This window comes from Salvelinus namaycush, chromosome 26, assembly GCF_016432855.1.
Source record: "Salvelinus namaycush isolate Seneca chromosome 26, SaNama_1.0, whole genome shotgun sequence".
NCBI lineage: Eukaryota > Metazoa > Chordata > Actinopteri > Salmoniformes > Salmonidae > Salvelinus > Salvelinus namaycush.
In genome coordinates this window covers 26,483,184-26,508,155 of record NC_052332.1, presented here as the reverse complement: position 1 = coordinate 26,508,155, position 24,972 = coordinate 26,483,184, and the positions used below count along the sequence as shown (strand labels likewise).

Below are 24,972 nucleotides of genomic sequence, written 5' to 3'. Positions count from 1 at the left end.
ACTCCTTAGCCGGCCCACAAGAATGGAATAGTCTACCGTGTCAAAAGCTTTGTCCAAGTCAATAAAAATATCAGCACAATATTGATTAGAATCAAGGGCAATGGTGACATCATTTAGGACCTTTAAGGTTGCAGTGACACATCCATAACCTCAGCGGAAACCAGATTGCATACCAGAGAGAATACTATAGACATCAAGAAAGCCAGTCAGTTGACTATTGAGAAGTTTTTCCAAAACTTTTGATAAACAGGGCAAAATAAAAGAAAAATAATAATAATAAGAAGAGGGTGATTGCAGCAGAAATGCTTTTGAGGAGATTCCTCCATTGGAATCGTATTTACGCCCGTCGTGTGTACATTTGCCCATACGTTGTCAATTGGCCGCGCGGTGCATTCTGGGTGATTCCGGGACAGGGAGATCGCTCCATCAAGGAGTAAATTGGAGTTATTTGGGCGTTAGCTCCAAAAAACAACATTAGCATGAATTACGTGAACAAGAGGTACAACGTTACAAATCTTTTCCGATATATGTGATAATGAACTTGTTCTCTGCAATATCGTATAGCTTTGAAATCGTGACATTGCGTTCTTTCGAGGAAAATAAGCAAGTTTCTTTGCGTGACGATTAGTTTAGCAACCGCGTAACGCAGCATGATAACGTGAACGCGATTGGTCGACAGTCTGCTGGGCGGAGCGTTATGTTTCTCCATTCCCGCAGGGATTCTTATCTCTTCCTTTTAAGAAATATATATGCAATTCAAGAGGCTTTATTGGCATGGGTTAAATGTTAACATTGCCAAAGCAAGTGAAATTGATAAACAAAAATGAAATAAACAAAGTGAACAGTAAATATTACACTCACCTAAGTTCCAAAAGAATAAAGACATTTCATATGTCATATTATGTCTATATACAGTGTTGTAACGATGTGCAATATCTCTGATTGCAGAGTTGTAACAATATCTATTGGTTCCAGTTAGAGAGCAGTGACGTGACCGGTACAGCTGATCGGGCGATAACGAGGCACTGAGGCAGACAAGCAGTCAGCTCAGCTCGTTCGCCTGGGATGTTTTTTGTGATGTTACCAAGACAAAGATACACAACTACAGAGGTAAATGTAACCAAAAGGCATAACTAATAGTCATTCATACCGTTATGCTGCCGCGTGATGTTACATTTGGGGAACATGGTTCACGTTCGCTATTTTAGCTGGTCAATTGTTTCAGTGGGCAACATTAGCTGGCGATTCTGTGATCGTTTATCAGGCCTTTCTGGTCTGACATTACGTTTGAATCGGACTTGTTTAGGTATACGGGTAGTTTATATAATAAATTAAGTTGATAGAATAGGCACAGAGTTTCTAAACCCAGAGACGCAACATCGCGAGACTTCCTGGAACGCTTGTCAAAGCAGACCAGGCCTGGGTTTGAGAAGTAAAAATATTCCTTAGCTGTTAATTTTCGCAATCTAAAAGCACAACTCGATTGGAGCCAATTTCTTAAGTAGTTGAACATGTTATTAATCCAACCTCGTGAAAGTGACACCTTTGTGTTGATGGCGTGCACATGCGCAGTTCGGCGCTAGACGACCGTTTGACCCGATGACTTATTTCTGCGCATGAGCTTAGCTAGCCAACATCGCCACATATTCGATATTAGGTGGATATTGATTTTCTCATCAATACCTATTGATCCAAGCATGCCATTGATATGAAGGTGGTATATTCTGAATCAAGGGTGGATGGAGAGAAATCATCAAATTTGTATTGACTTTTATTGTTATTTTTAAATAATAAGATTTTGGATTTCAATCTTCAATAGCTCTTACACAGTGTTCCATGACCATGATAATTATATATTTATTGTAAAATGTATTAGGAAAAAAATGTGTCCATCCATCCCCGATTCAGAATATATCATTTTAATAGTCAGGGCACGCTTTGTGTAAGAGCTATTGAAGATTGAAAGCCAATGAAAATAAAATAAATTTCAACAACAACAAAAAAAGCGGTAGATTTTTGTTCATCCTCCAATGACTCAGAATATATCATTTTCATAGTCATGGCACGCTTTGTGTAAGTGCTATTGAAGCTTGAAAGCAAATAAAAATAAATACATTTCAACAACAACAAAAAACGTTGGATTTTTTTGTCCACTCCCTCATTCAGAATATATCATTTCAATTGTCATGGCACGCTTGGTGTAAGAGCTGTGTGTGGATTTTTCTCCATTCATCCAATTCAGAATATACCATCTTCATAGTCATCGCATGCTTTGACAAGAGAACCGAATATCCAATATAAACTAGTTTTACCTCGGTACTTCACGGATGACGCAAAGCATGTGAAATAGGGCGTAATGATGACGCTAGGTCCGTGCACTCATTCCGCTGTGTAGAACCTTGCGGGGCCTCATCTTTTCAATGTGTGAACAATGTATGTATAGGAATTGTTGTAGTTCTGCTGATAGGACGAGACCCCTCGCATGAAGTAAGTTTCTATCTATGGGCATTACTTGCAACTGCAGCCGCTGCAAGAGCGAGTGGCCGTTTGATTTCCGGGCTGGCGACGTAATTCATGGCAAACAACGGTAGGATAAATATAGCCAGCTGAATGTAGCCAATATAATACTCTTTGGAAACTTTTCTGTGTCATCATTTGGGGACTTTAAATTGTAACCAATCACGGACGCACCAGTAGAGGATGTAGGAGAGTCCGCAATTCTCCAAGGGAAGAACAATCTCCTGCTACCCACCACTTCGCACTTGTCTTGTACTCTAGCTAGCATCTGTCACTACTATTTGGTTACACAACCATCTCCTATGCAAAACAGTAACACGTGTCTCAGCCTGGTGTAAAAAAAAGCCTTGTTTACCTCAGCAAAACAACACAGAAAACTATGGATATGTAATCGACAGAATAGTCTCAAGTAAGTTAGTTAGCTAAGGTTAGATCTATTTTGTGAGACGATTATCAGGATGAGGGACATTTTATACAGCTGAAAACGGCTAGCTAACGCCGACCGTATCGAAAAGGGTTATGCAATCGGGACAGTTTGTGCAGACACTAATGTGATGTTATTGCATTACGAAGTCAAGATGTGTTTGTCTTACAGAAAAGAGGATGAAAAGAACATGATTAGCACCGATGGCCTCTCTAAATGCGAGGCGACCCGGCGCAAGACGGGGAAAAGGCCACTGGGGGAGATGCTGCACCTTCTGTCCGCTGTCATTGTCTGGCTTGTGACGGGGACGACCATCTCCAGTCTTAACAAATGGATATTTGCAGTGTACAACTTCAGGTACCCCTTACTGCTATCGGCCCTGCACATGTTGACAGCAATAGTGGTGGACTTTTGGCTTATTAAACTTCGAATGCTCCAGCACAAAGGCGGTGTTGACAAGCATAAGGACCTTACCAACAGCGCCAAATGGAAGGTGTTTCTATTGAGCTTGACATTTTGTGCCAGCATTGCGTTTGGCAACGTGGGTCTGAACTATGTCCAGCTGTCCTTTGCGCAAATTATCTACACCACCACGCCAATCTTCACCCTGGCGATTTCCACCCTGATCTTGGGCAAGCAGCATCACATCCTCAAATACACGGCCATGATGCCCATCTGTCTGGGAGCCTCATTCAGCATTATGGGCGAGGTCCAGTACGACCAGACAGGTTGCTTCTTCATATTCGCTGCGACAATGTTGAGAGGTGTCAAAACCATCCAGCAAAGTGAGTAAAGTCCCAGCTGCTACCTTTTTATTATGCCTTTATAATAGTTATTATGTTTCATTTCTGATGAGTGTTGACACATTGTCTGTATAACTGTGGTAGGCCTAAGCAATTAACGTATGGGTGTTATGTTGGAATAAATCAGAATGGCCCTGTGTACTTCAATACTTTCCCTTCAAGAGCGTGGAAGATAATGCCCCTAACTGAAATACTCTTATCAGTGTAGTTTTGGTGTTCCCTCCAATCCCATGTTCATATTAAACTTCCCACACTGCAGTTAGGGTTGGAACATTTTACTGATGCTCTGAGTCACTCCTCAAGTGACACACCCAGTCTAGCTAGAGATGGTGTGTTGCCTGTTGCTAAGGAAACTTTCAAAACTACTGACAGTTTACCCATGGAAAACGTATCAAAAAGGACTAATCCCTGCCTGGTAAACAGGTTCGAGCCTATGTTTCCTCTCATTTTTTTCATCACTGAGCAAATTTCAGGGCTGCTGAATGCGAACTTTCTGTGCAACTTCCAGCTCACGTTTACTGTGAACACTGAGGCTGTACTCGCTTTAAGTTAGTTTTAATGGTGGTCAAGTAGGCTACTGTGGCTATTTGACCATAATGTAGGCCTATCAGAGAGGCCTACCATCAAAAACAATGGAGACATTAACATTTTAACATGGAAATAGCTGTTCTATCATTCAGCCTACAGTAGCAGCCAATGTGTGGTGTTCAATGTAGGCCTACATTCCATGAGACTTTTGGGGGGGGAAAAACATGCAGGGCTTGACATTAACCTGTTTATCCACTTGTCCATCAGACAAGGAGGTGACTGAAAATGTTGTTGTGGTGTTTGATGCAAGAAACCACTTTACAAAATAAAATGTATAATTATTCCCATATAATACTGCCCCTTTAGGACAAAATAAATCTATTTACCTGACTGGCTTTTCAAGGATGTCTAGAAATGCACACGTTTGGTGCTCTTGTAGGAACCAATCACTCTCCCATTGCTGCCTACAAATTATCTATAACTGGGCTAATAACTTACTAACTAACAAAGGATATGAACAAATGTGCACACGTCACTACATGAAGCTCTCGCTTTGATCTCAAAACAAGCGCTTCTATTCATGAACGCACATGCTGTAACAATTCAGTTCAGTAAGAGCACCTCCTCCCAGCTGCCCACTACACTGAGGCTAGGAAACACTGTCACCACCGATAAAGCCACGATAATTGATAATTTCATTAAGCAAATCTCTACGGCTGGCCATGCTTTCCACCTGGCTACCCCTACCCCGGTCAACAGCCCTCCACCCTCATGGAATGTAGGCCTACATTGAACACCACACACAACAACTTGCCCCCCCCATTTCTCCTTCACCCAAATCCAGATAGCTGATGTTCTGAAAGAGCTGCAAAATCTGGACCCCTATAAATCAGCTGGGCTAGACAATCTGGACCCTCTTTCTAAAATGATCTGCTGAAATTGTTGCAACCCCTACTACTAGCCTGTTCAACCTCTCTTTCGTATCGTCTGAGATCCCCAAAGATTGGAAAGCTGCCGTGGTCATTCCCCTCTTCAAAGGGGGAGACACTCTAGACCAAAACTGTTACAGACCTATATCTATCCTGCCCTGCCTTTCTAAGGTCTTTGAAAGCCAAGTTAACAAACAGATCACTGACCATTTCGAATCCCACCGTACCTTCTCCGCTATGCAATCTGGTTTCCGAGCTGGTCATGGGTGCACCTCAGGCACGCTCAAGGTCCTAAACGATATCATAACCGCCATCGATAAGAGACAATACTGTGCAGCTGTATTCGTCGACCTGGCCAAGGCTTTCGACTCTGTCAATCACTACATTCTTATCGGCAGACTCAACTGCCTTGGTTTCTCAAATGACTGCCTCGCCTGGTTCATCTACTTCTCAGAGTTCAGTGTGTCAAAACTATCCTGCCGATCCTTGACTTCGGCAATGTAATTTACAAAATAGCCCCCAACACTCTACTCAGCAAATTAGATGTAGTCTATCACAGTGCCATCTGTTTTGTCACCAAAGCCCCATATACTACCCACCACTGTGACCTGTATGCTCTTGTTGGCTGGGCCTCGCTTCATATTCATCGCCAAACCCACTGGCTCCAGGTCATCTAGAAGTCTTTGCTAGGTAAAGCCACGCCTTATCTCAGCTCACTGGTCACCATAGCAGCACCCATCTGTAGCACGAACTCCAGCAGGTATATTTCACTGGTCACCCCCAAAGCCAATTCCCCCTTTGGCTGCCCTTCCTTCCAGTTTTCTGCTGCCAATGACTGGAACAAACTGCAAAAATCACTGAAGCTGGAGACTCATATCTCCCTCACTAACTTTAAGCACCAGCTGTCAGAGCAGCTCACAGATCACTGCACCTGTACATAGCCCATCTGTAAATAGCCCATCCAACTACCTCATCCCCATAATGTATTTATTTATTTTGCTCCTTTGCACCCCAGTATCTCTACTTGCACATTCATCTTCCGCACATCTATCACTCCAGTGTTTAATTGCAATATTGTAATTATTTCGCCACTATGGCCTATTTATTGCCTTACCTATCTTATCCTACCTCATTTGCACACACTCTATATGGACTTTTTTTCTATTGTATTATTGACTGTATGTTTGTTTATTCCATGTGTAACTCTGTGTTGCTGTTTGTGTGGCACTGCTTTGCTTTATCTTGGCCATGTCGCAGTTGTAAATGAGAACTTGTTCTCAACTAGCCTACCTGGTTAAATAAAGGTGAAATAAACAAAAAAGTTAAAAGTGAATGGCACAGATCTATATATGGCAATGGTCTGTTTTGGATATAGGCCTACTACAGCTCTGATTGGTTATGGTGCACCAGTCTGTGTAGAATATGGGCCTGAGTCATGCCTGTCAATGCAATAGAGTCCTACTCCGATGCATTCTGCCTACAACAAAATCTCTTGCATAGTTAGTTTTGCATGCTAAGTATTGCATAGTTCATTTTGTAGTGAGTGGCCTGTTGCATTGAAAGTGGCTAGTATTGCATTTATTTGATCACAATTCCCACAGTAAAGTGAAACGTTGATAGTGTTAACGGGGGAAACTCTAGTTCAATCTTGTGCTTCTCTCCGCACGCTTATTTCTTCTGTGCGCAGTCCTGTGGGTAGCTGCACACACCCTCGCAGGCCCGCAACTTAGAGGGAACATTGGTTGGAGCACTCAAAAGAACAGGCAGAGAGCTCCAACCTGTTTACTGTAATTAAGTCCTATCACTACATTACATACTGTCAAGCGCAGAATGTCCATCCACTTATGAATACCAAACGTAGGTAAGGAATCATAGATGTGTTCTGTTTCCCCTAGGAATTGATGTCAGCTGGAGGTTTATGTTGGCTTAAGTGGTGTCCTAGTTAAAATCATCTGACCAATCTCCTAGCTATGTTCAGAGAAGGAACAATGTGTCATTTGAATCCTGGTTCTGTATTTGACCAGTATGAACTTGTTCATATATTTGCTTTTGACCTACTTGTTTTGTCAGTGTACAGCGTGTACAGTACAGAGCTGTAATGATAATGAGCCTGCTAGTGTCATGATGTGAAATCTACTCCCGAGTTCACAAACCTTTGACATTTTGATGTTCTGAACATGGCAGATGTGGCAGACTTTGTATTTGACCACTGCGTGTTAAGCCTACTTTTGTGTGTGTGTGTTCTGTCTCTATGTAGGTTATATTTAAATGGTTTTCTTTGTGTGTGTTTCTCTCAGGTATCTTGCTCCAGGAGGAGAAGATCAACTCTGTGTTCCTGCTCTACCTGATGTCCATCCCCAGTTTCTGCATCCTGGCCGTAGCTGCTCTGGCCCTGGAGAACTGGGCCGTGCTAGAGTCTCCAATGCATTACGACCACAACTTGTGGCTCTTCATCCTGCTCAGCTGCCTGGGCTCTGTCATGTACAACCTGGCCAGCTGCTGCGTCATAACCCTCACCTCCGCCGTCACCCTGCACATCCTCGGCAACCTGAGCGTTGTGGGCAACCTGCTGCTCTCCCAGCTGCTGTTCGGCAACGAGATGTCAGCGCTCAGCTGCGTCGGCGTGGCACTCACACTCTCCGGCATGCTCATCTACCAGAACTCTGAATTTATCTCAGACTACATGGACGCACGGCGAGCCAAAGCCAGGGCGCTCATTCGTGGGAGGGAGGAGGACATCGCTGGCCCATCACAACCCCCCCAAGACCAGCAGGGGAGGAGGGATGCCGATGGCAAGCGAGAGGACAAGATAGACTGAAAGAGAAGGAGAATAGGAGTTGGACTGTTTACAGCAACCCTGTCCTTCGGGGTTAGTTAAGTCAGGTGGTTCTGTGGAGAGGATCAGGAGATGGGCTTTGAGGTTATAGTTGATGATGATGATGACATGAGTGACAGAACTTGTTTGTTGGGTCGTTTTTACCTCTTCACTGTGCCAATGTATTTATTTCTGCCATGGTCTCATAGAATGAGAAGTCAGTCTAGGCCAGCTGACAAAAAAATCTGATGCCTTTATGAAAGTGACAGTTGAGTTTTCACTGTTCTAATACCCATACGTGCACACATACTGGTATATGCATGCATGAGCACACAAACAATGTGATATATCTCATGAGGTGTCGCTCTCACTACTCCACTGTGAAAATGTTCAACATGAGTGCTCAATGGGATGTTGGGAGGGAAGGACTAGGAACACCTCATATAGATGGGCACAAATAAAAAAATAAGCATGGTACTGTTACCTATCCTTCCCCTGGTCTTGTATCAGTGTGAAAGAGGTTTCCTGGCAGCTTTTTATGTGGTGGATCTTAATATGGGGGGTGTAGCATTTGTTATAGTGCTATAGCTTTTGTCTAGATGACGTTTACAATGGTGGAGACATGCAAGCTAACAGGGTCGGCATATCATTTCTGTTGGCTGTTTGTAGGCATGGAGGTCAGTGAGCCACACTGTTAATCTACTGCATAGTGAAGCGCAGATCTGAGGGCAGGCACTCCTGCTCAGCGACCTCTTATTGAATTTCCTCTTAATAAAAGGAACCTCTTATAATCAGTTTAATAACCTCCAACCTGAACAGCAGTTCTCACTGCAGAAAACCTCTATTATTAGGCCCATTCACTCTAAGGAGTCTCACTCATCTTTAGTACAGTTATTTTCTTCTGGGAGAGATCATTAAAAAGAATTTCATGTTCCTCTCCTTACCGCCACTCCTGGGCCGAATAGAAATGTCTACTCTGCCAGGTCTCATGTCTACACTCAGAGGGTGCCTCTATTTTTAACCTTTTACATTTAGTCTCCCTTATAACCTCTGCTGGACAGTGTTATTGTAACTCCCATTACAATACATTTGAATATTTATTAAGACATTTTAGTTTTATTGTTTGTTCGTTTTTTTTCTGCTTTTTGAATTGGGTAAGGAACATTGTGTTGTTTATTGGTCTTAGAAAGGACAAAGAGGATGTTTTTGTTTTGCCATCTACACAAAAAAAAATATGTAATTGAAGTTTGAAAGCTCTTACGTTATCTTGTCTATAGCAGGGTTTCCCAAAGTTGGTCCTGGGGCCCCCTGGGTGTACGGTTAGTTTTTTTTGCCTGTAGCGCTACACAGTTGATTCAAATAATCAAAGCTTGATGAGTTGGTTATTTGAATCAGCTGTGTAGTGCTAGCGTTAAAAAAAAAAAAACGTGGGGGGACAGAGTTTGGGAAACCCTGGTCTATGGCATTGACATATGACAGCGGTCACTCAGTAGCTGGAGGTCTAATCAACTGGTCTGTCACTTGGCAAACAGTCATGTGACTGGAGGCCTTGCATAACTCAGATCCAGGTGTAAAATTGCATGTCTGCCCAATGTACAGCAAGGAGCTTATGAAGGTGTTGAATGAAGATGTTTCTAATCTTCCTTCCCCAGTCAAAAGAACCTTCCGGTGTGCCAAACATTGACTTCTTGGTTTAGCTTCTGTTCAGCCTCGGATAGACACTGGACAACAAAGTTGCTCTCTAATGGGAAATGGTTATATATATTTTGTTACCCACCTGTTCTTTTTTTCCCTAATATGTTGCCATATGCACAGCAGTAGACACATTGATTTGTTGCCAGCCTCGACCTGATAAATGAGACGTTGAATGAAGATAAGATTAATGCCAGTCACCCATTTGTTTTAACATTCATAGTTGTATCAAGAGGGTCTTGTTATTGATGTTAGTTTAAATACCTCAGTCTTCAACATGGCTTGTTAAAGACCATTTGTTTAATGACTTATGTAAGTTAGCAGTTGAAGAGATCAAGCAGCTGAAAGCATGTCTGCCCACAACCACGGTTTGTCAACTGTTTATATTCTGTTAAATTGCCTACTGTTTTTTAAAAGCCAATTTGGTTTATTACCTTTGGATTGACGATGAGGGCTTTTCAATCACACAGCCCTTAGAATATCTATATATAGACTATACCAGCTTCACAGATCGTGGTTTGATTTGTCAAACTGAAAGTCGGTTTGACTAGTCAGGCTGCATGTTCATACGGAGTTATCTTTGAGGGTGGGGAAAAGCTCATATTGCACTGACGAGTTTTGGAGATGCTGCCTTTACAGCATAGGGCTCATGTGTATGTACTGTTTTTGATGTCTGCAAAAGTTAAATGTAAATCATTTTAATATATTTATGTATTTTACAATCATGGCTGGCTCAAATATACTAGTTCAAGAACATATGTCTCCTGTCTTATTTTAGATTAACAAAAAACTAAATGGCATGTCTAGACACACTAAGCAAACACAAAGTACAGTTAAAAAAAGAAAAAAGAAAACACTGGTAAAGTAGATGGCCACACTACTGGTATGGTTAAGGTAAGGGTAGGGTCGTCCCAAGGTTCCCAGATAGCACTAACCTATGTACTGTACTGTATGTATTTAGTTGAGCTTACCACGTGGTGGAGGCATTTCCCTAGTTACTGATATGTTTGACCTCAAAATCCCCCAGTCTCAACTAGGGCTGGGAGTTGCCAGTGAGCTCACGATACGATATTATCATGATACTTCGGTACCAACATGTAGCGATTCGATGTTCCAAACGTATTTCTCACCAAATGTCTACTGTAGAGGGACATGGAAATAAAAGTGCTCCCTATTTAAGAGGATTTAGAACAAGCTATGAAGGAGAAATACTGGAGTTGTGGTGCAGGTACAGCCAACTAGCGCAAAAATAATATTGCGACATTGTCAAAACGATAGTGCATTCGTAAAGTATTCAGACCCCTTGACTTTAACATTTTGTTACGTTACAGCCTTATTCTAAAATTGATTCAAGGTTTTATTTGTCCCTCAATCTACACACAATAACTCATAATGACAAAGCAAAACAGGTTTTTAGACATTTTTGCAGATTGATCTCCTGCATTGTCTTGGCTGTGTGCTTAGTGTCATTGTCCTGTTGGAAGGTGAACCTTCGCCCCCAGTCTGAGGTCCTGAGCGCTCTGGAGCAGGTTTTCATCAAGGATCTCTGTACTTTGTTCTGTTAATCTTTCCCTCGATCCTGTCTAGTCTCCCAGTCCCTGCCTCTGGAAAAACATCCACACAGTTTGATACTGCCACCACCATGCTTCACTGTAGGGATATTGCCAGGTTTCCTCCAGACGTGACGCTTGGCATTCAGGCCAAAGAGTTCAATCTTGGTTTTATTAGACCAGAGAATCTTGTTTCTCATGGTTTGAGAGTCCTTTAGGTGCCTTTTGGCAAACTCCAAGCGGGCTGTCATGCCTTTTACTGAGGAGGGGCTTCCGTCTGGCCACTACCATAAAGGCCTGATTGGTGGAGTGCTGCAGAGATGGATGTCCTTCTGGATGTGTCTGCCATCTCCACAGAGGAACTCTGGAGCTCTGTTAGAGGGACCATCGGGTTCTTGGTCACCTCCTTGATCAAGGCCCTTCTCCCGATTATCAGTTTGGCCAGGCCACCAGCTCTAGGAAGAGTCTTGGTGGTTCCTAACTTTTTCCATTTAAGAATGATGGAGGCCACTGTGTTCATCGAGACCTTCAATGCTGCAGAAATCTTTTGCAACCCTTCCTCAGATCTGTGCCTTGACACATCCCTTTCTCGGAGCTCTACGGACAATTCCTTTGTCCTCGTGGCTTGGTTTTTTTCTGACATGCACTGTCAACAGTGGGACCTTATATAGACAGCTGTGTGCCTATCCAATTCATGTCCAATCAATTGAATTTACCACAGGTGGACTCCAATCAAGGATAATCAATGGAAACAGGATGTACCTGAGCTCAATTTCGAGTCTCATGGCAAAGGGTCTGAATACTTATGTAAATAAGGTATTTCTGTTGTTTTTTTTAAATAAATTTGCTAAAAATGTCTACAAACATGTTTTTGCTTTTCATTGTGTGTAGATTGATGAGGATGTTTTTATTTATTTAATCCATTTTAGAATAAGGCTGTAAAGTAACAAAATGTGGAAAAAGGGAAGGGGTCTGAATACTTTCCGAATGCATTGTATATCGTCAAATAATATCTCAATATGTAACTGTATCGACCCCCCCCCCCCCATCACTAGTCTCAACCTTATGAAAATAGCATAATGAGAGTAGATTGGATTTGCTATCCATCTTCTGCCAAATGTGTGTGTGTTCTGTCTTTCCATACAGGGATGTCTTGGCTCTCTGTAAACAGTGAACAGTCGCCTTTTGCCTGAATAAGGCAGTGTTGTTGCTCCCCTTCTGCCTTGTATTTAACCCTTTCACTTCCTTTCAAATTATTTGTATATAGGGCTCTCTAAACAACTCTTCACTCACCCACTGAGTTGATTAAGAGCTTTTTGTCAAAATGGTGTCATTACAAAGACATGGTACTCTCTCTAGTTATGCCTCAAAGTTTTGCATGACATAAGAGTCAATTGAGGAGAAGAGTTTTGAAGGAAGTAGTGAGGGAGGAGAGGACCGACAGTCCCATGATTCATTCTGTTCTTCCTCCTCCTCCATCCTGGTCCAACTCTGAGGCAGGGAGTGTGGTGTTAAAGGGCTGAGCACTCTCCTGTGCAAGTCTGAGGAAGAGGAGAAAGTGGGACAGGGGTACTGAACTGAACATCAGGGTAAATACTGAAGTCTCCATCACCTGCCGCAAACAGCTGCTGCGTTGTCCCCCAAGACACAGACAGAACCCACAAAACAGGTAGGTGTGTGACACTATCACTCTGACTCTCCTGTTGTCTCAATTTCTATAACAGATTTTAGCTTCCTCTATATGAATTGATGTTACCCTTCATGTACTGTATGTTTAGTTACTGTGTGTGTAGTTATATCAGTCTGTCTGTCTGTCATTGTCTTTTTATCCATCTATTTTCCTCTGTGTAAATTTCATGGATGATTGGTGTTACAATGTGCGAAGCTAGATTACTATATTTGTACATGTTTTATACTGTTTGTGTGCTGGTCTAGGCTGGTTGCAGAGAGAATAAGGGCACTTCAGTGTTAACACAAACAGTTCTCTAGAGCAGCATGGTTTATGTCAGTTTAGACCCACTCACTGTTTATATTCAGATTACTGGACAGACTACAAGTCGAACAGATGGTGTTATGCGTTTACATTATGAGAACGCTGCTATCTGCACGTCACTGGGTGTTGAAACTTAAATCTAGAGGTTAGGACTATAAGGTTCTATTTGTAAAAAGATGATTCTGAGATAATTGTCTTTCAAGTTCCCGAACCCTAATTGGTTTGAATGGTGTCAGCAATTTTTTTTGTATCTAGTCTTCTTTTGAACTTAACATAAATTGTGGTGTTCCTAGTACTATAGAGGTAGAGAGCCTTGAACAGAACAAGGCTACATCAATAACTTAATTTAGACAAAAATGCAGATAGAACCTTATAGTCCCAAGCGCTCTAAATGTCAATGCTGCCTAACCCTGTTAGCTTTATGAATGTAATTATATAACTAGCTTAAATTAATTATGGTATGTACTTATAATGATTCATGTAGACAGGGCTAGTCCTCTCATCTCCACACACCAAAAACATTATATCTCTAGCACGCAAATACTGTACCCACACACACACACACTTTATCCTCAACCTCTGACCACTTGTCTTGCTCTTTTAGTCTGCCTTTCTTCAGATGTCCCTCTGGTTCAGGGAAAAGAGAGAGATGGTTGAAGATTATCATATGTTTAATGTAGGCCTATGTGCAGGTAACTGCCAAAATAAATGAAACCCCAACATAGTGTCTTAATGGGGCATCAATAGGGCGTTGGGTCTTGGCATAGATTCTACAAGTGTCTGGAGTGATGCGACACCAATTCTCCATAATTTGGGGTTTTGTAGGAGGTGGAGGAAAATGCTGTCTCAGGCACCGCTCCAGAATCTCCCATAAATGTTCAATAGTGAAGGTGCATAAAAACGGCGGCCCCCATGTACTTACCACAAATGCCTTGTTTGCTAAATTCTACGTATTGTACATTGTTCTCCGTTACTCTTCTTTTGTATCGGCATTAACACAGTATACATGATCCCAATTCTAGCTCAATGACGGCGGCAATTAGAAAAAACGAAAAAGTTGTTTGTGCTGATTTACTGGCACGTTGGACCATGTTGCGCGCCGTAGTTTAAGAACTCTGTGGGTAGTGCTAATAACAATGACGTCATATTTTAATTCCTCCACCTTTATGCACCTTCAACATTGGGTTCAGATCTGGTGACCGAGACACACACACACTTTAAACCCCCTATGCACATTTGAGACCCCTCTTCAAATTCACTGAGATCTCTTCTAGCCATGGTAGCTAAAATAATGGGCAACTGGGCATTTTTATACATGTTGTTGCTTAGGGAATTAATGTTATTTATAATAAGGGTTACATGGAGAAAATTGGACCTCTTTGAAATGAAAGTGGATGGCCCTCCCTTTATGCAAAGTATACTTTACCTAAACCCTCCCTGAACCCTTCACTATACCCAAAATTATAATTACAACAAAGTGGATAGCAGAGAACATGTCTACCATTTACCCTCACTTCTTGGACAGATCAGAGACTTAGATATGCAGTTATAGAAACTGTTCTTTGTCCTGTCAGCATTACATGGCAACTAGAATTTGCCTACTTTCAGCACAATGAGCTTCCATTTCTGATTGATTGTGCCATGGCTGCTGCTTCAAGTTTCAGCACAACAATGTAAGTTACTCAAATCTGGTTTATTGTGAGGTCAATAACTCTGATAAATACATCATGGGCAAGAAACATATTGTTTTTAATAAATTCAATTATAGTAGTAGCAAGCTATCAAAGTTGACCTCTGGTCCTCTTTATCTTCACACTCTCCTTCTCAAACTGAACAGAACACAGGCTATAGGCTAGTCCGCGCGCAAGATAAAGCATTTTTTGGACTAGGCCTAATCAAAAATGATTTACAAAAGGAACCTTTGACTTTCCTCCTGAACAACCACTGTAGCCCTAAACAGCACAGCCATTGGTTAAACAGCACACAACATGTTTTGATCAGCAACAGCAGAGCAGGCCGGGGCTCAGGGTTGGAATGTCCCTTGCCGTGTGTAATGCAGCCTAGATATATTTACACCATCCCAGCAGCTATCTTAGAAATATAACTTTGCTCTGTGCTTCTCCGAGAATGCACTTCATAGCATATAGGCTATGGATCATTTGATTGAGACCACACTAAATAGCCTATAGGCACACTTGATATAGCCCCAGCTGAGAATCAGAGATGAGTGGTGGCACCGGGCACACATCGATATATAGGCTAATAAGCAACTAATTATAAAACACTGAGAAATATAGAAATTTCATCCATTTCAAATTACATGACACTCCCCTGGACTAGATACACAAAAATACTAAACCCTCCCCTTGACTGAAATTGAAAAAGCATGACCCTCCCCCATTTTCCTTCAGATACCCATTATGTAAATGTTGATCCGTCCCTTAATTAACTCAGAAACCACAACTGTGTGGAAGCACCAGCTTTCAATATATTTAGTATCCCTCATTTAGTCAAGTGTTTCCTTTCAAGTGTTTCTTGGCCATGTACTGTTATAATCTCCACCCGGCACAGCCAGAAGAGGACTGGCCACCCCTCATAGCCTGGTTCCTCTCTAGGTTTCTTCCTAGGTTTTGGCCTTTCTAGGGAGTTTTTCCTAGCCACCGTGCTTCTACATCTGCATTGCTTGCTGTTTGGGGTTACCTGTATGGCAGTTACCTGTATGTCTGCTAGCTATGCAACTGCTTGCCATGGATCCATCAACAACATATAATATTAAAATGCATGTCAATCTCTCCTTGCTCAAAATAGAGGAGAGATTGCCTTCATCACTACTTGTATTTGTGAGAAGTATTGATATGTTGAATGCACCGAGCTGTCTGTTTAAACTACTAGCACACAGATCAGACAGCATGCACACCCCACAAGACATGCCACCAGTCTCTTCACAGTCCCCAGGTCCAAAACACACTATGGGAGGTGCACATTACTACATAGAGCCATGACTACATGGAACTCTATTCCACATCAAGTAACTTGTGCAAGTAGTAAAATCTGATAAAAATACACCTAAGGGAACAGCAGGGACTGTGAAGGGTCACAGGCACAGACACATGCATACACACCCACATGTACACATGGATGTTGTGTTGTAGATATGTGGTAGTAGAGTAGTGGCCTGAGGGCACACACTTAATGTGTTGTGAAATCTGTTTTGAAATGTAATAGTTTTGAATAATGTATATAACTGCCTTAATTTTGCTGGACCCCAGGAAGAGGTCCTTGGCAGCAGCTAATGGGGATCCATAATAAATACAAATTCAAACAAATGACGTTATATGTTCTGGCTCTTTGGATATTTGTGTAAGAGTTCTTGCCATTGGAGCCCCCTTATTTCCGTTCTTTACCTTATTTAGAAGTCCCGTACAGTACGTTGGACATGGAGGCGGGACCTGATGAGGGAGTGGCGGGGGCTGTGTCTGCAAACGAGACCTCCGAGACGAACCCCGGTGACACACCGTCAGGCATACTGACCAGTCAGCAGTTATCTGCTATTGAGGATGAAGAAGTCCTGAATAAACTGGTGAGGCAGTAGTAGTGCATACTTCACATAAACTGTTTCCATTATCTTGTCCAATTACTTTTTTGTCGATGTTTAGAAAATAGATGTGACAATTGCCTGCTAGGGTATGTTTCCATTTATCTTGGGTTGATAAAAACTGCTGGACGTAATGACGTCTCACACGCGCACACACACACACACACACACACACACACACACACACACACACACACACACACAGACACACAGACACACACACAGACGGACGGACGGACGGACGGACGGACGGACGGACGGACAGACAGACAGACAGACGTGGCTAAAAGTTTTGAGAATGACACAAATATTAATTTTCAAGTCTGCTGCCTCAGTTTGTATGATGGCAATTTGCATATACTCCAGAATGTTATGAAGAGTGATCAGATGAATTGCAATTAATTGCAAATTCCCTCTTTGCCATGCAAATGAACTGAATCCCCCCAAAACATTTCCACTGCATTTCAGCCCTGCCACAAAAGGACCAGCTGACATCATGTCAGTGATTCTCTCGTTAACACAGGTGTGAGTGATGACGAGGACAAGGCTGGAGATCACTCTGTCATGCTGATTGAGTTTGAATAACAGACTGGAAGCTTCAAAAGGAGGGTGGTGCTTCGAATCATTGTTCTTCCTCTGTCAAACATGGTTACCTGCAAGGAAACACGTGCCGTCATCATTACTTTGCACAAAAAGGGCTTCATAGGCAAGGATATTGCTGCCAGTAAGATTGCACCTAAATCAACCATTTATCAGATATTCAAGAACTTCAAGGAGAGCGGTTCAATTGTTGTGAAGAAGGCTTCAGGGCGACCAAAAAAGTCCAGCAAGCGCCAGGACCGTCTCCTGAAGTTGACTCAGCTGCGGGATCGGGGCACCACCAGTACAGAGCTTGCTCAGGAATGGCAGCAGGCAGGTGTGAGTGCATCTGCATGCACAGTGAGGCGAAGACTTTTGGAAGATGGCTTGGTGTCAAGAAGGACAGCAAAGAAGCCACTTCTCTCCAGGAAAAACATCAGGGACAGACTGATATTCTGCAAAAGGTACAGGGATTGGACTACTGAGGACTGAGGTAAAGTCATTCTCTCTGATGAATCCCCTTTCCAATTGTTTGGGGCATCCGGAAAAAAGCTTGTCCGGAGAAGACAAGGTGAACGCTACCATCAGTCCTGTGTCATGCCAACAGTAAAGCATCCTGAGACCATTCATGTGTGGGGTTGCTTCTCAGCCAAGGGAGTGGGCTCACTCACAATTTTGCCTAAGAACACAGCCATGAATAAAGAATGGTACCAACACATCCTCCGAGAGCAACTTCTCCCAACCGTTCCAGGAACAGTTTGGTGACGAACAATGCCTTTCCCAGCATGATGGAGTACCTTGCCATAAGGCAAAAGTGATAACTAAGTGGCTCGGGGAACAAAACATCGATATTTTGGGTCCATGGCCAGGAAACTCCCCAGACCTTAATCCCATTGAGAACTTGTGGTCAATCCTCAAGAGGCGGGTGGACAAACAAAAACCCACAAATTCTGACAAACTCCAAGCATTGGTTATGCAAGAATGGGCTGCCATCAGTCAGGGTGTGGCCCAGAAGTTAATTGACAGCATGCCAGGGTGGATTGCAGAGGTCTTGAAAAAGAAGGGTCAACACTGCAAATATTGACTCTTTGTATCAACTTCATGTCATTGTCAATAAAAGCCTTTGACACTTATGAAATCCTTGTAACTATACTTCAGTATTCCATAGTAACATCTGACAAAAATATCTAAAGACACTGAAGCAGCAAACTTTGTGGAAATTCATATTTGTGTTATTCTCAAAACTTTTGGCCACGACTGTACACTACCGTTCAAAAGTTTGGGGCCACTTAGAAATGTCCTTGTTTTGGAAAGAAAAGCAAATTTTTTGTCAATTAAAATAACATCAAATTGATCAGAAATACAGTGTAGACATTGTTAATGTTGTAAATGACTATTGTACCTGTAAACGGCAGATTTTTTATGGAATATCTACATAGGCGTACAGAGGCCCATTATCAGCAACCATCACTCCTGTGTTCTGATGGCACATTGTGTTAGCTCATCCAAGTTTAGAATTAGAAAAGGCTAATTGATCATTAGAAAACCCTTTTACAATTATGTTAGCACAGCTGAAAACTGTTGTCCTGATTAAAGAAGCAATATAACTGGCCTTCTTTAGACTAGTTGAGTATCTGGAGCATCAGCATTTGTGGGTTCGATTACAGGCTCAAAATGGCCAGAAACAAATAACTTTCTTCTGAAACTCGTCAGTCTATTCTTGTTCTGAGAAATTAAGGCTATTTCTTTCAAGAAATTGCCAAGAAACTGAAGATCTCGTGCAATGCTGTGTACTACTCCCTTCACAGAACAGCGCAAACTGGCTCTAACCAGAATAGAAAGAGGAGTGGGAGGCCCCGGTGCACAACTGAGCAAGAGGACAAGTACATTAGAGTGTCTAATTTGAGAAACAGATGCCTCACAGGTCCTCAACTGGCAGCTTCATTAAATAGTACCCGCAAAACACCAGTCTCAATGTCAACAGTGAAGATACTCATACTCCAGGATGCTGGCCTTTTTGCGTATTTGCAAAAGTCTACAGTGTCTTATAAAAATGTAGTGGTTGAAGTGTTTCCATTACCCTTTTAGGAAAATTGTGCATGAATAAATTGGCGAAAGCCTGTGTGCCCTTCCACCTATTTGTTTTATGTCTCAGGTGGCCCGTGCAAGCCCGCATGGATAGAATACAATAATTGACTAATATTTGCCATATTCTAATAATTATCATGTGCCAATGTATCACCATGGTCCGTGCCATAGTGAGACTTGCACTCCTGTAGATCTGTAATAATTGGATGGTGAAACTTGCATCCAGCCAACCAGAAAAGCAAGGTGAAACAATTCAGGCATTCTTGAAGGTCAGGGCAATCCTTGTCCTGCAAAGAAGCATTATTTGTTTATAGTTGGAAAAAAAAAGATTTTGCAAGCAGTAGGCATTTAGAATTAAATGTGGAGTGGAGGGTGTAGTAAGGCTACATGATGACATCACGTGCTCTGCCTACCTGCAAAAGTATTCGCCAATGATTACTTATTCGGAAAAACACTGTTTCCATCAACATTTGTCGTAATCAAGAAAATCCACCCCTGTAGAAGTGTAGGCTATCTTTAGATAATTTATCCTATATCTGCCATTTCCATGACATATTTTGTAGAGTAAAGCTGGGTCAATGGACACCTGCCAATAGACAGCAGGTGACATTTTTTGTTTGTTTCGCACACCAAGTAAGACGTTTTAGTATGGAGGTTAATGAGTGTCGAATTTGGTCGACAACCCCTTATTGAATATTCAAATAAGGATTACAATAACGAGATGTATCCACCAATCCAAAGAAAGGTGAGAGATAGACAGCCTGCCATGCCGCTTTGTAAACAACGACTCCCATTGTTAGGGCAGAGAGACATGTATCTTGTCAGTATTTCCATAATCTTTGCTATAATCTCGCCAGTTTGTAGTCCTAAAAACGGAAATGATTTACCTCTAGTTCGTTTAGCCATTCCGATGGGCAAAATGAATGGAGAAAGGATAGGCTTATGAGATCTTATACGTTTTGATCTATGAGATGATACGGTGTCAGTTAACATGACCTTTATGAATTAGGAAGCCTTTATGTGCGTTATGGGTTTTTTAATTACATAAATGCTTCAAAATTCACAAAAAGTGACATTAGCTGATGAAGATTATCTCATAGATTTTTTTTAATAAGATCTCCTATGCCTTTGTTTACCACAGACCTTATTTTCTGCATTTATCCAAAAACCCTACAAAAACCATGCTGAAGAGGAAGGAAACTGCTCAGGGATTTCACCATGAGGCCAATGGTGACTTTAAAACAGAGTTTAATGGCTGGGAGAGGAGAAAACTGAGGATGGATCAACAACATTGTAGTTACTCCACAATACTAACCTAATTGACAGGGTTAAAAGAAGGAAGCCTGTACAGAATATAAATATTCCAAAACATGCATCCTGTTTACTAAAGTAACACAGTGAAATATTTGGCAAAGCAATTAACTTTTTGTCCTGAATACAAAGTGGTATGATTGGGGAAAATCCAATACAACACATTACTGAGTACCACTCTCCATATTTCAAGCATAGTGGTGGCTGCATCATGCTATGGGTATGTTTGTAATTATTAAGGACTGGGGAGTTTTCCAGGATAAAAAAGAAGCAAAATGGAGCTAATCACAGGCAAAATCCTAGAGGAAAACGTTGTTCATTCTGCTTTCCAATAGACACTGGGAGATGAATTCACCTTTCAGCAGGACAATAAACTAAAACACAATCAATCAAATTTCAATCAAATGTATTTATAAAGCCCTTTTTACATCAGCCTATGTCACAAGGTGCTATACAGAAACCCAGCCTACAGTCCCAAACAGCAAGCAATGCAGATGTAGAAGCACGGTGGCTAGGAACAACTCCCTAGAAAGGCCAGAACCTAGGAAGAAACCTACAGAGGAACCAGGCTCTGAGGGGTGGCCAGTCCACTTCTGGCTGTGTCGGGTGGAGATTATAACAGTACATGGCCAAGATGTTCAAGCGTTCATAGATGACCAGCAGGGTCAAATAATAATAATAAATGGTTGTAGAGGGTGCAACAGGTCAGCACCTCAGGAGTAAATGTCAGTTGGCTTTTCATAGCCGAGCATTCAGAGTTATTCAAGGCTAAATCTACATTGGAGTTGCTTACCAAGAAGACAGTGAATGTTCCTGAGTGGCTCAGTTACAATTTTGACTTAAATCTACTTGGAAATATATTGCAAGACCTGAAAATGGTTGTCTAGCAATGATCAACAGCCAATTTGACAGAGCTTGAAGAATTTTTAAAATAATAATGGCCAAATGTTGCACAATCCAGGTGTGGAAAGCTCTTAGAGACTTACCCAGAAAGACTTACTGCTGTAATCGCTGCCAAAGGTGCTTCTACAAAGTATTGACTCAGGGGTGTGAATACTTATGTAAATGAGATATTTATGTATTTATTTTCAATACATTTGCTAACATTTCTAAAAACAACAATATTGGGGTACTGTCTGTAGATGGGTGAGAAAATATATTGAATCATTTTGAATTCAGGCTATAACACAACAAACCATGGTGGAGTTATTGCCTACAAAAGACGCCATTACTATTGAGTTTGGCCTTGGTCTCCTCATCTTTTGGTTTCTACATGGGTTTATCTCTGACAGTTGGATAAAGCTGTGGATTTTGATGAAAGGCGAATGATCCGCGCTGCATTGAGGGACTTGCTCAAGAAGAAGAGAGGTAAGATCAGAGAGCTTCAACGTGAAATGTGACAGGATCGCATCTTTGCTATCACTCCTGACAACCCCTTTGAATGTCCACTCGCTGTCCTACTTCCAATTTTAATACTACAATTCTCTTTTTCTCCCTCTACTTCTCTCCAAAGAGAAGCGAGAGAAAGAGCGGGGGTCCAGGCAAGATGACCTGAAGCAACAGGCTTTGAGTAAAGCAGGCACAGGACGGATGGGAATGAACAGAGGCCAGACCAGCAACCACCAGCAAAGATCCCACAGTGAGTATCATATCCCTCCGCAGGACACAACACACACATATTTTTACATTTTAGTCATTTGGTAGATGCTCTTATCCAGAGCGAATTACAGTTAGTGCATTCATCTGAAGATTGTGGGATAACCACATATCACATATCAGGCATAGAAAGTAACGTTTTTCCTCAATAAAGTAGCTATCAGTAGAGGCAGACCAAGTGCTGGTTCTCTCTCTCTCTCTCTCACTCACTCACTCACTCACTCACTCACTCACTCACTCACTCACTCACTCACTCACTCACTCACTCACTCACTCACTCACTCACTCACTCACTCACTCACTCACTCACTCACTCACTCACTCACTCACTCACTCACTCACTCACTCACTCTCTCTCTCTCTCTCTCTCTCTCTCTCTCTCTCTCTCTCTCTCTCTCTCTCTCTCTCTCCAATCTTTCAAATCAAAGTGGGATTGTGAGAGATGACCTGCTTGCCTACTCAAAATCACTACATGCCCCCTTCTGTTTCTCTACAGTGCACAGCCAACTCTCTGCATCAACTACCAACTCCTTCACTAAAACAACTGGCAGGTGAGTCATTGAGCTAACAGCCAGCCATGCTTCACGTGTGATTGATCAAATTCTGCATGTCTAAGTTGTGATACTAGTAGTGTGTTAAATAACGTGTTTATCCTCTCTCCCCAGCATGGCCAACCCAGCTATGGCACCAGCCCATCAGTGTTCCCCTGTTGTTGCAGCACCCAACATGAAAAATGTCAAGCAGATGTTACTGGATTGGTGCAGGGCCAAAACCGAACCATATGAGGTAAGCATTTGAGGACTCACTATCTTATCTCTACATTAATATATTCTTGTTTTATACCCACAGTGTCCCCAGCATACCAATAACCTTACTTCACTTGATCAATGTCTTTGTAAATCCAATCCCTCTCCTCGTTCTCTTTGCTGTTCCCTTTTATGTCCCCTCCTCCCTTACTCTGTGCAGGGGGTGGAAATCCGCAACTTCTCTTCCAGTTGGAGTGATGGCATAGCATTCTGTGCACTGGTGCACAGGTTCTTCCCAGATGCATTTGAGTACTCCATACTCAACCCCAACGCACGCAAAGACAACTTTGAGCTGGCCTTCAGCACTGCAGAGTGAGTTCCCTATGTATCTATTCTAAACAAACATTGAAACACAAACACACACACACACCCTCAGCCACAGAAAACCTACTCTGACAAAATGCACTTTTTAGATGCACAGGAAGGCCCCAAGGGCTGTGCAGTGATCGATTGAACTTGACAAAAATACCTTCTCTGAGAAAAAAAATAACCTGTATTGTCCACTAGCTCAACTGCCAGTAGATCCTGCCTGGGGACAATGATTGTGATAGCTCAGGCCTGTGTCTCTCTCCTCTCTTTTGGCTGTAGAAGGCTGGCAGATTGCCCCCCTCTGTTGGACGTTGAAGACTTGCTGCGGATGCATGAGCCTGACTGGAAGTGTGTGTACACATACATTCAGGAGTTCTACCGATGCCTGGTGGAGAAAGGCCTAGTTAAAACCAAAAAGAAACTCTAGAGACGGATGTTTCACAATATGGGGATGGGGAGGGCATATAAGAGTTTGTAGTTTGCTGCAGTGCCTTTTAAGCACATAGTTGGGATTTTTATTAACTGTGTGTATCTTTGTATTGGTTTGTGTGTATTAGCTGACACTTTCTGTTTATGTGTTGAGAGGACAGCTGGCACTTAAGATCAGTACATTCCACTGAGATTACACATCTGCTATAATCTCAGTCAGAGCCATGGAGAATCTGGGAATGGCTTTTTATGGTGCTGCAGTGCTGTGCCCTGACTACAATGGCTTTTTGTGGGTAGGCTATGTATGGGTTAAAGATACATGAGGTCAAATGTAATGTGAATGATGTGGTTTGATTTGTGAACATTTATTTTGTTCTGATCACATTATAGAGTACTACTACATTTCTATTACGGGGAACCCTCACCATTTTCAGCCTGAAAGAGGATTGTTGCCAAATCATTACTGTATTTGGTCACTATTTAAAAATGGAAAATATCCCTGAAGTCTACTCTATTAAAAGTTTAGACCCAAAGGCATCTTGGTCCAGGGCAAATAAAAGGCAGTGACTGGCTCACAGTAACACTGACTTATTATAGGCTAAGCTTCTCAGGACCACCATGTGCTCAGGGACAGACTATAATCATACTATATAAACACAGAGTTGCCATACCTTGTCCTGCATTTTTATTTTCATCTTGAATGGTTTGGATGTTTTTCCCTCCATTATTGATAGTGCACTATGTTAGTCATATAGCCTACATTATGTAGCCTAAATACATACAGTTTGGAAGTGATTCTTCAAAATTTTGCCACTCTACTCTAGCTCACCAGACTGTGTAGGCTAATGTATATCAGTGAATAACAGTTAAATAAACAAACCAAGCCTACTAATCCAATAGAGTGCGCTGTATGTGTGTCAATTTGGACTGATATATACACAATAAACA

General features: G+C 42.0%; 2 protein-coding genes across 3 annotated transcripts; both read left to right on the top strand.

Annotated features, from left to right (window-relative positions):
* Window positions 1–1,035: 1,035 nt before the first annotated feature.
* On the top strand, window positions 1,036–10,464 carry LOC120021352 (solute carrier family 35 member E4-like). 2 transcript variants are annotated; one of them, XM_038965078.1, is made up of 3 exons: window positions 1,036–1,110; window positions 3,113–3,726; window positions 7,499–10,464. In XM_038965078.1, the coding sequence occupies exons 2-3, from the start codon at window positions 3,132–3,134 to the stop codon at window positions 8,017–8,019; spliced, it is 1,116 nt and encodes a 371-aa protein (XP_038821006.1). In that variant the 5' UTR covers window positions 1,036–1,110; window positions 3,113–3,131; the 3' UTR covers window positions 8,020–10,464. The 2 variants fall into 2 exon arrangements, with proteins under 2 accessions (XP_038821006.1, XP_038821005.1); XM_038965077.1 differs by lacking the exon at window positions 1,036–1,110 and adding an exon at window positions 2,368–2,587.
* A 2,289-nt stretch (window positions 10,465–12,753) lies between these two features.
* On the top strand, window positions 12,754–24,874 carry LOC120021673 (smoothelin-like). The gene is made up of 8 exons (XM_038965496.1): window positions 12,754–12,927; window positions 16,665–16,831; window positions 22,117–22,192; window positions 22,338–22,463; window positions 22,977–23,031; window positions 23,146–23,266; window positions 23,447–23,598; window positions 23,875–24,874. The coding sequence occupies exons 2-8, from the start codon at window positions 16,688–16,690 to the stop codon at window positions 24,020–24,022; spliced, it is 822 nt and encodes a 273-aa protein (XP_038821424.1). The 5' UTR covers window positions 12,754–12,927; window positions 16,665–16,687; the 3' UTR covers window positions 24,023–24,874.
* Window positions 24,875–24,972: the final 98 nt, after the last annotated feature.

Coding starts and splice junctions, on each gene's coding strand:
- LOC120021352 (XM_038965077.1), top strand. CDS start 2,502: ATGGGCATTACTTGCAACTGCAGCCGCTGCAAGAGCGAGTGGCCGTTT. Junction 2,588..3,112: donor GTAATTCATGGCAAACAACG/GTAGGATAAATA, acceptor TTTGTCTTACAG/AAAAGAGGATGAAAAGAACA. Junction 3,727..7,498: donor TGTCAAAACCATCCAGCAAA/GTGAGTAAAGTC, acceptor TGTTTCTCTCAG/GTATCTTGCTCCAGGAGGAG.
- LOC120021673 (XM_038965496.1), top strand. CDS start 16,688: ATGGAGGCGGGACCTGATGAGGGAGTGGCGGGGGCTGTGTCTGCAAAC. Junction 16,832..22,116: donor AAGAAGTCCTGAATAAACTG/GTGAGGCAGTAG, acceptor TATCTCTGACAG/TTGGATAAAGCTGTGGATTT. Junction 23,267..23,446: donor CCAAAACCGAACCATATGAG/GTAAGCATTTGA, acceptor TACTCTGTGCAG/GGGGTGGAAATCCGCAACTT.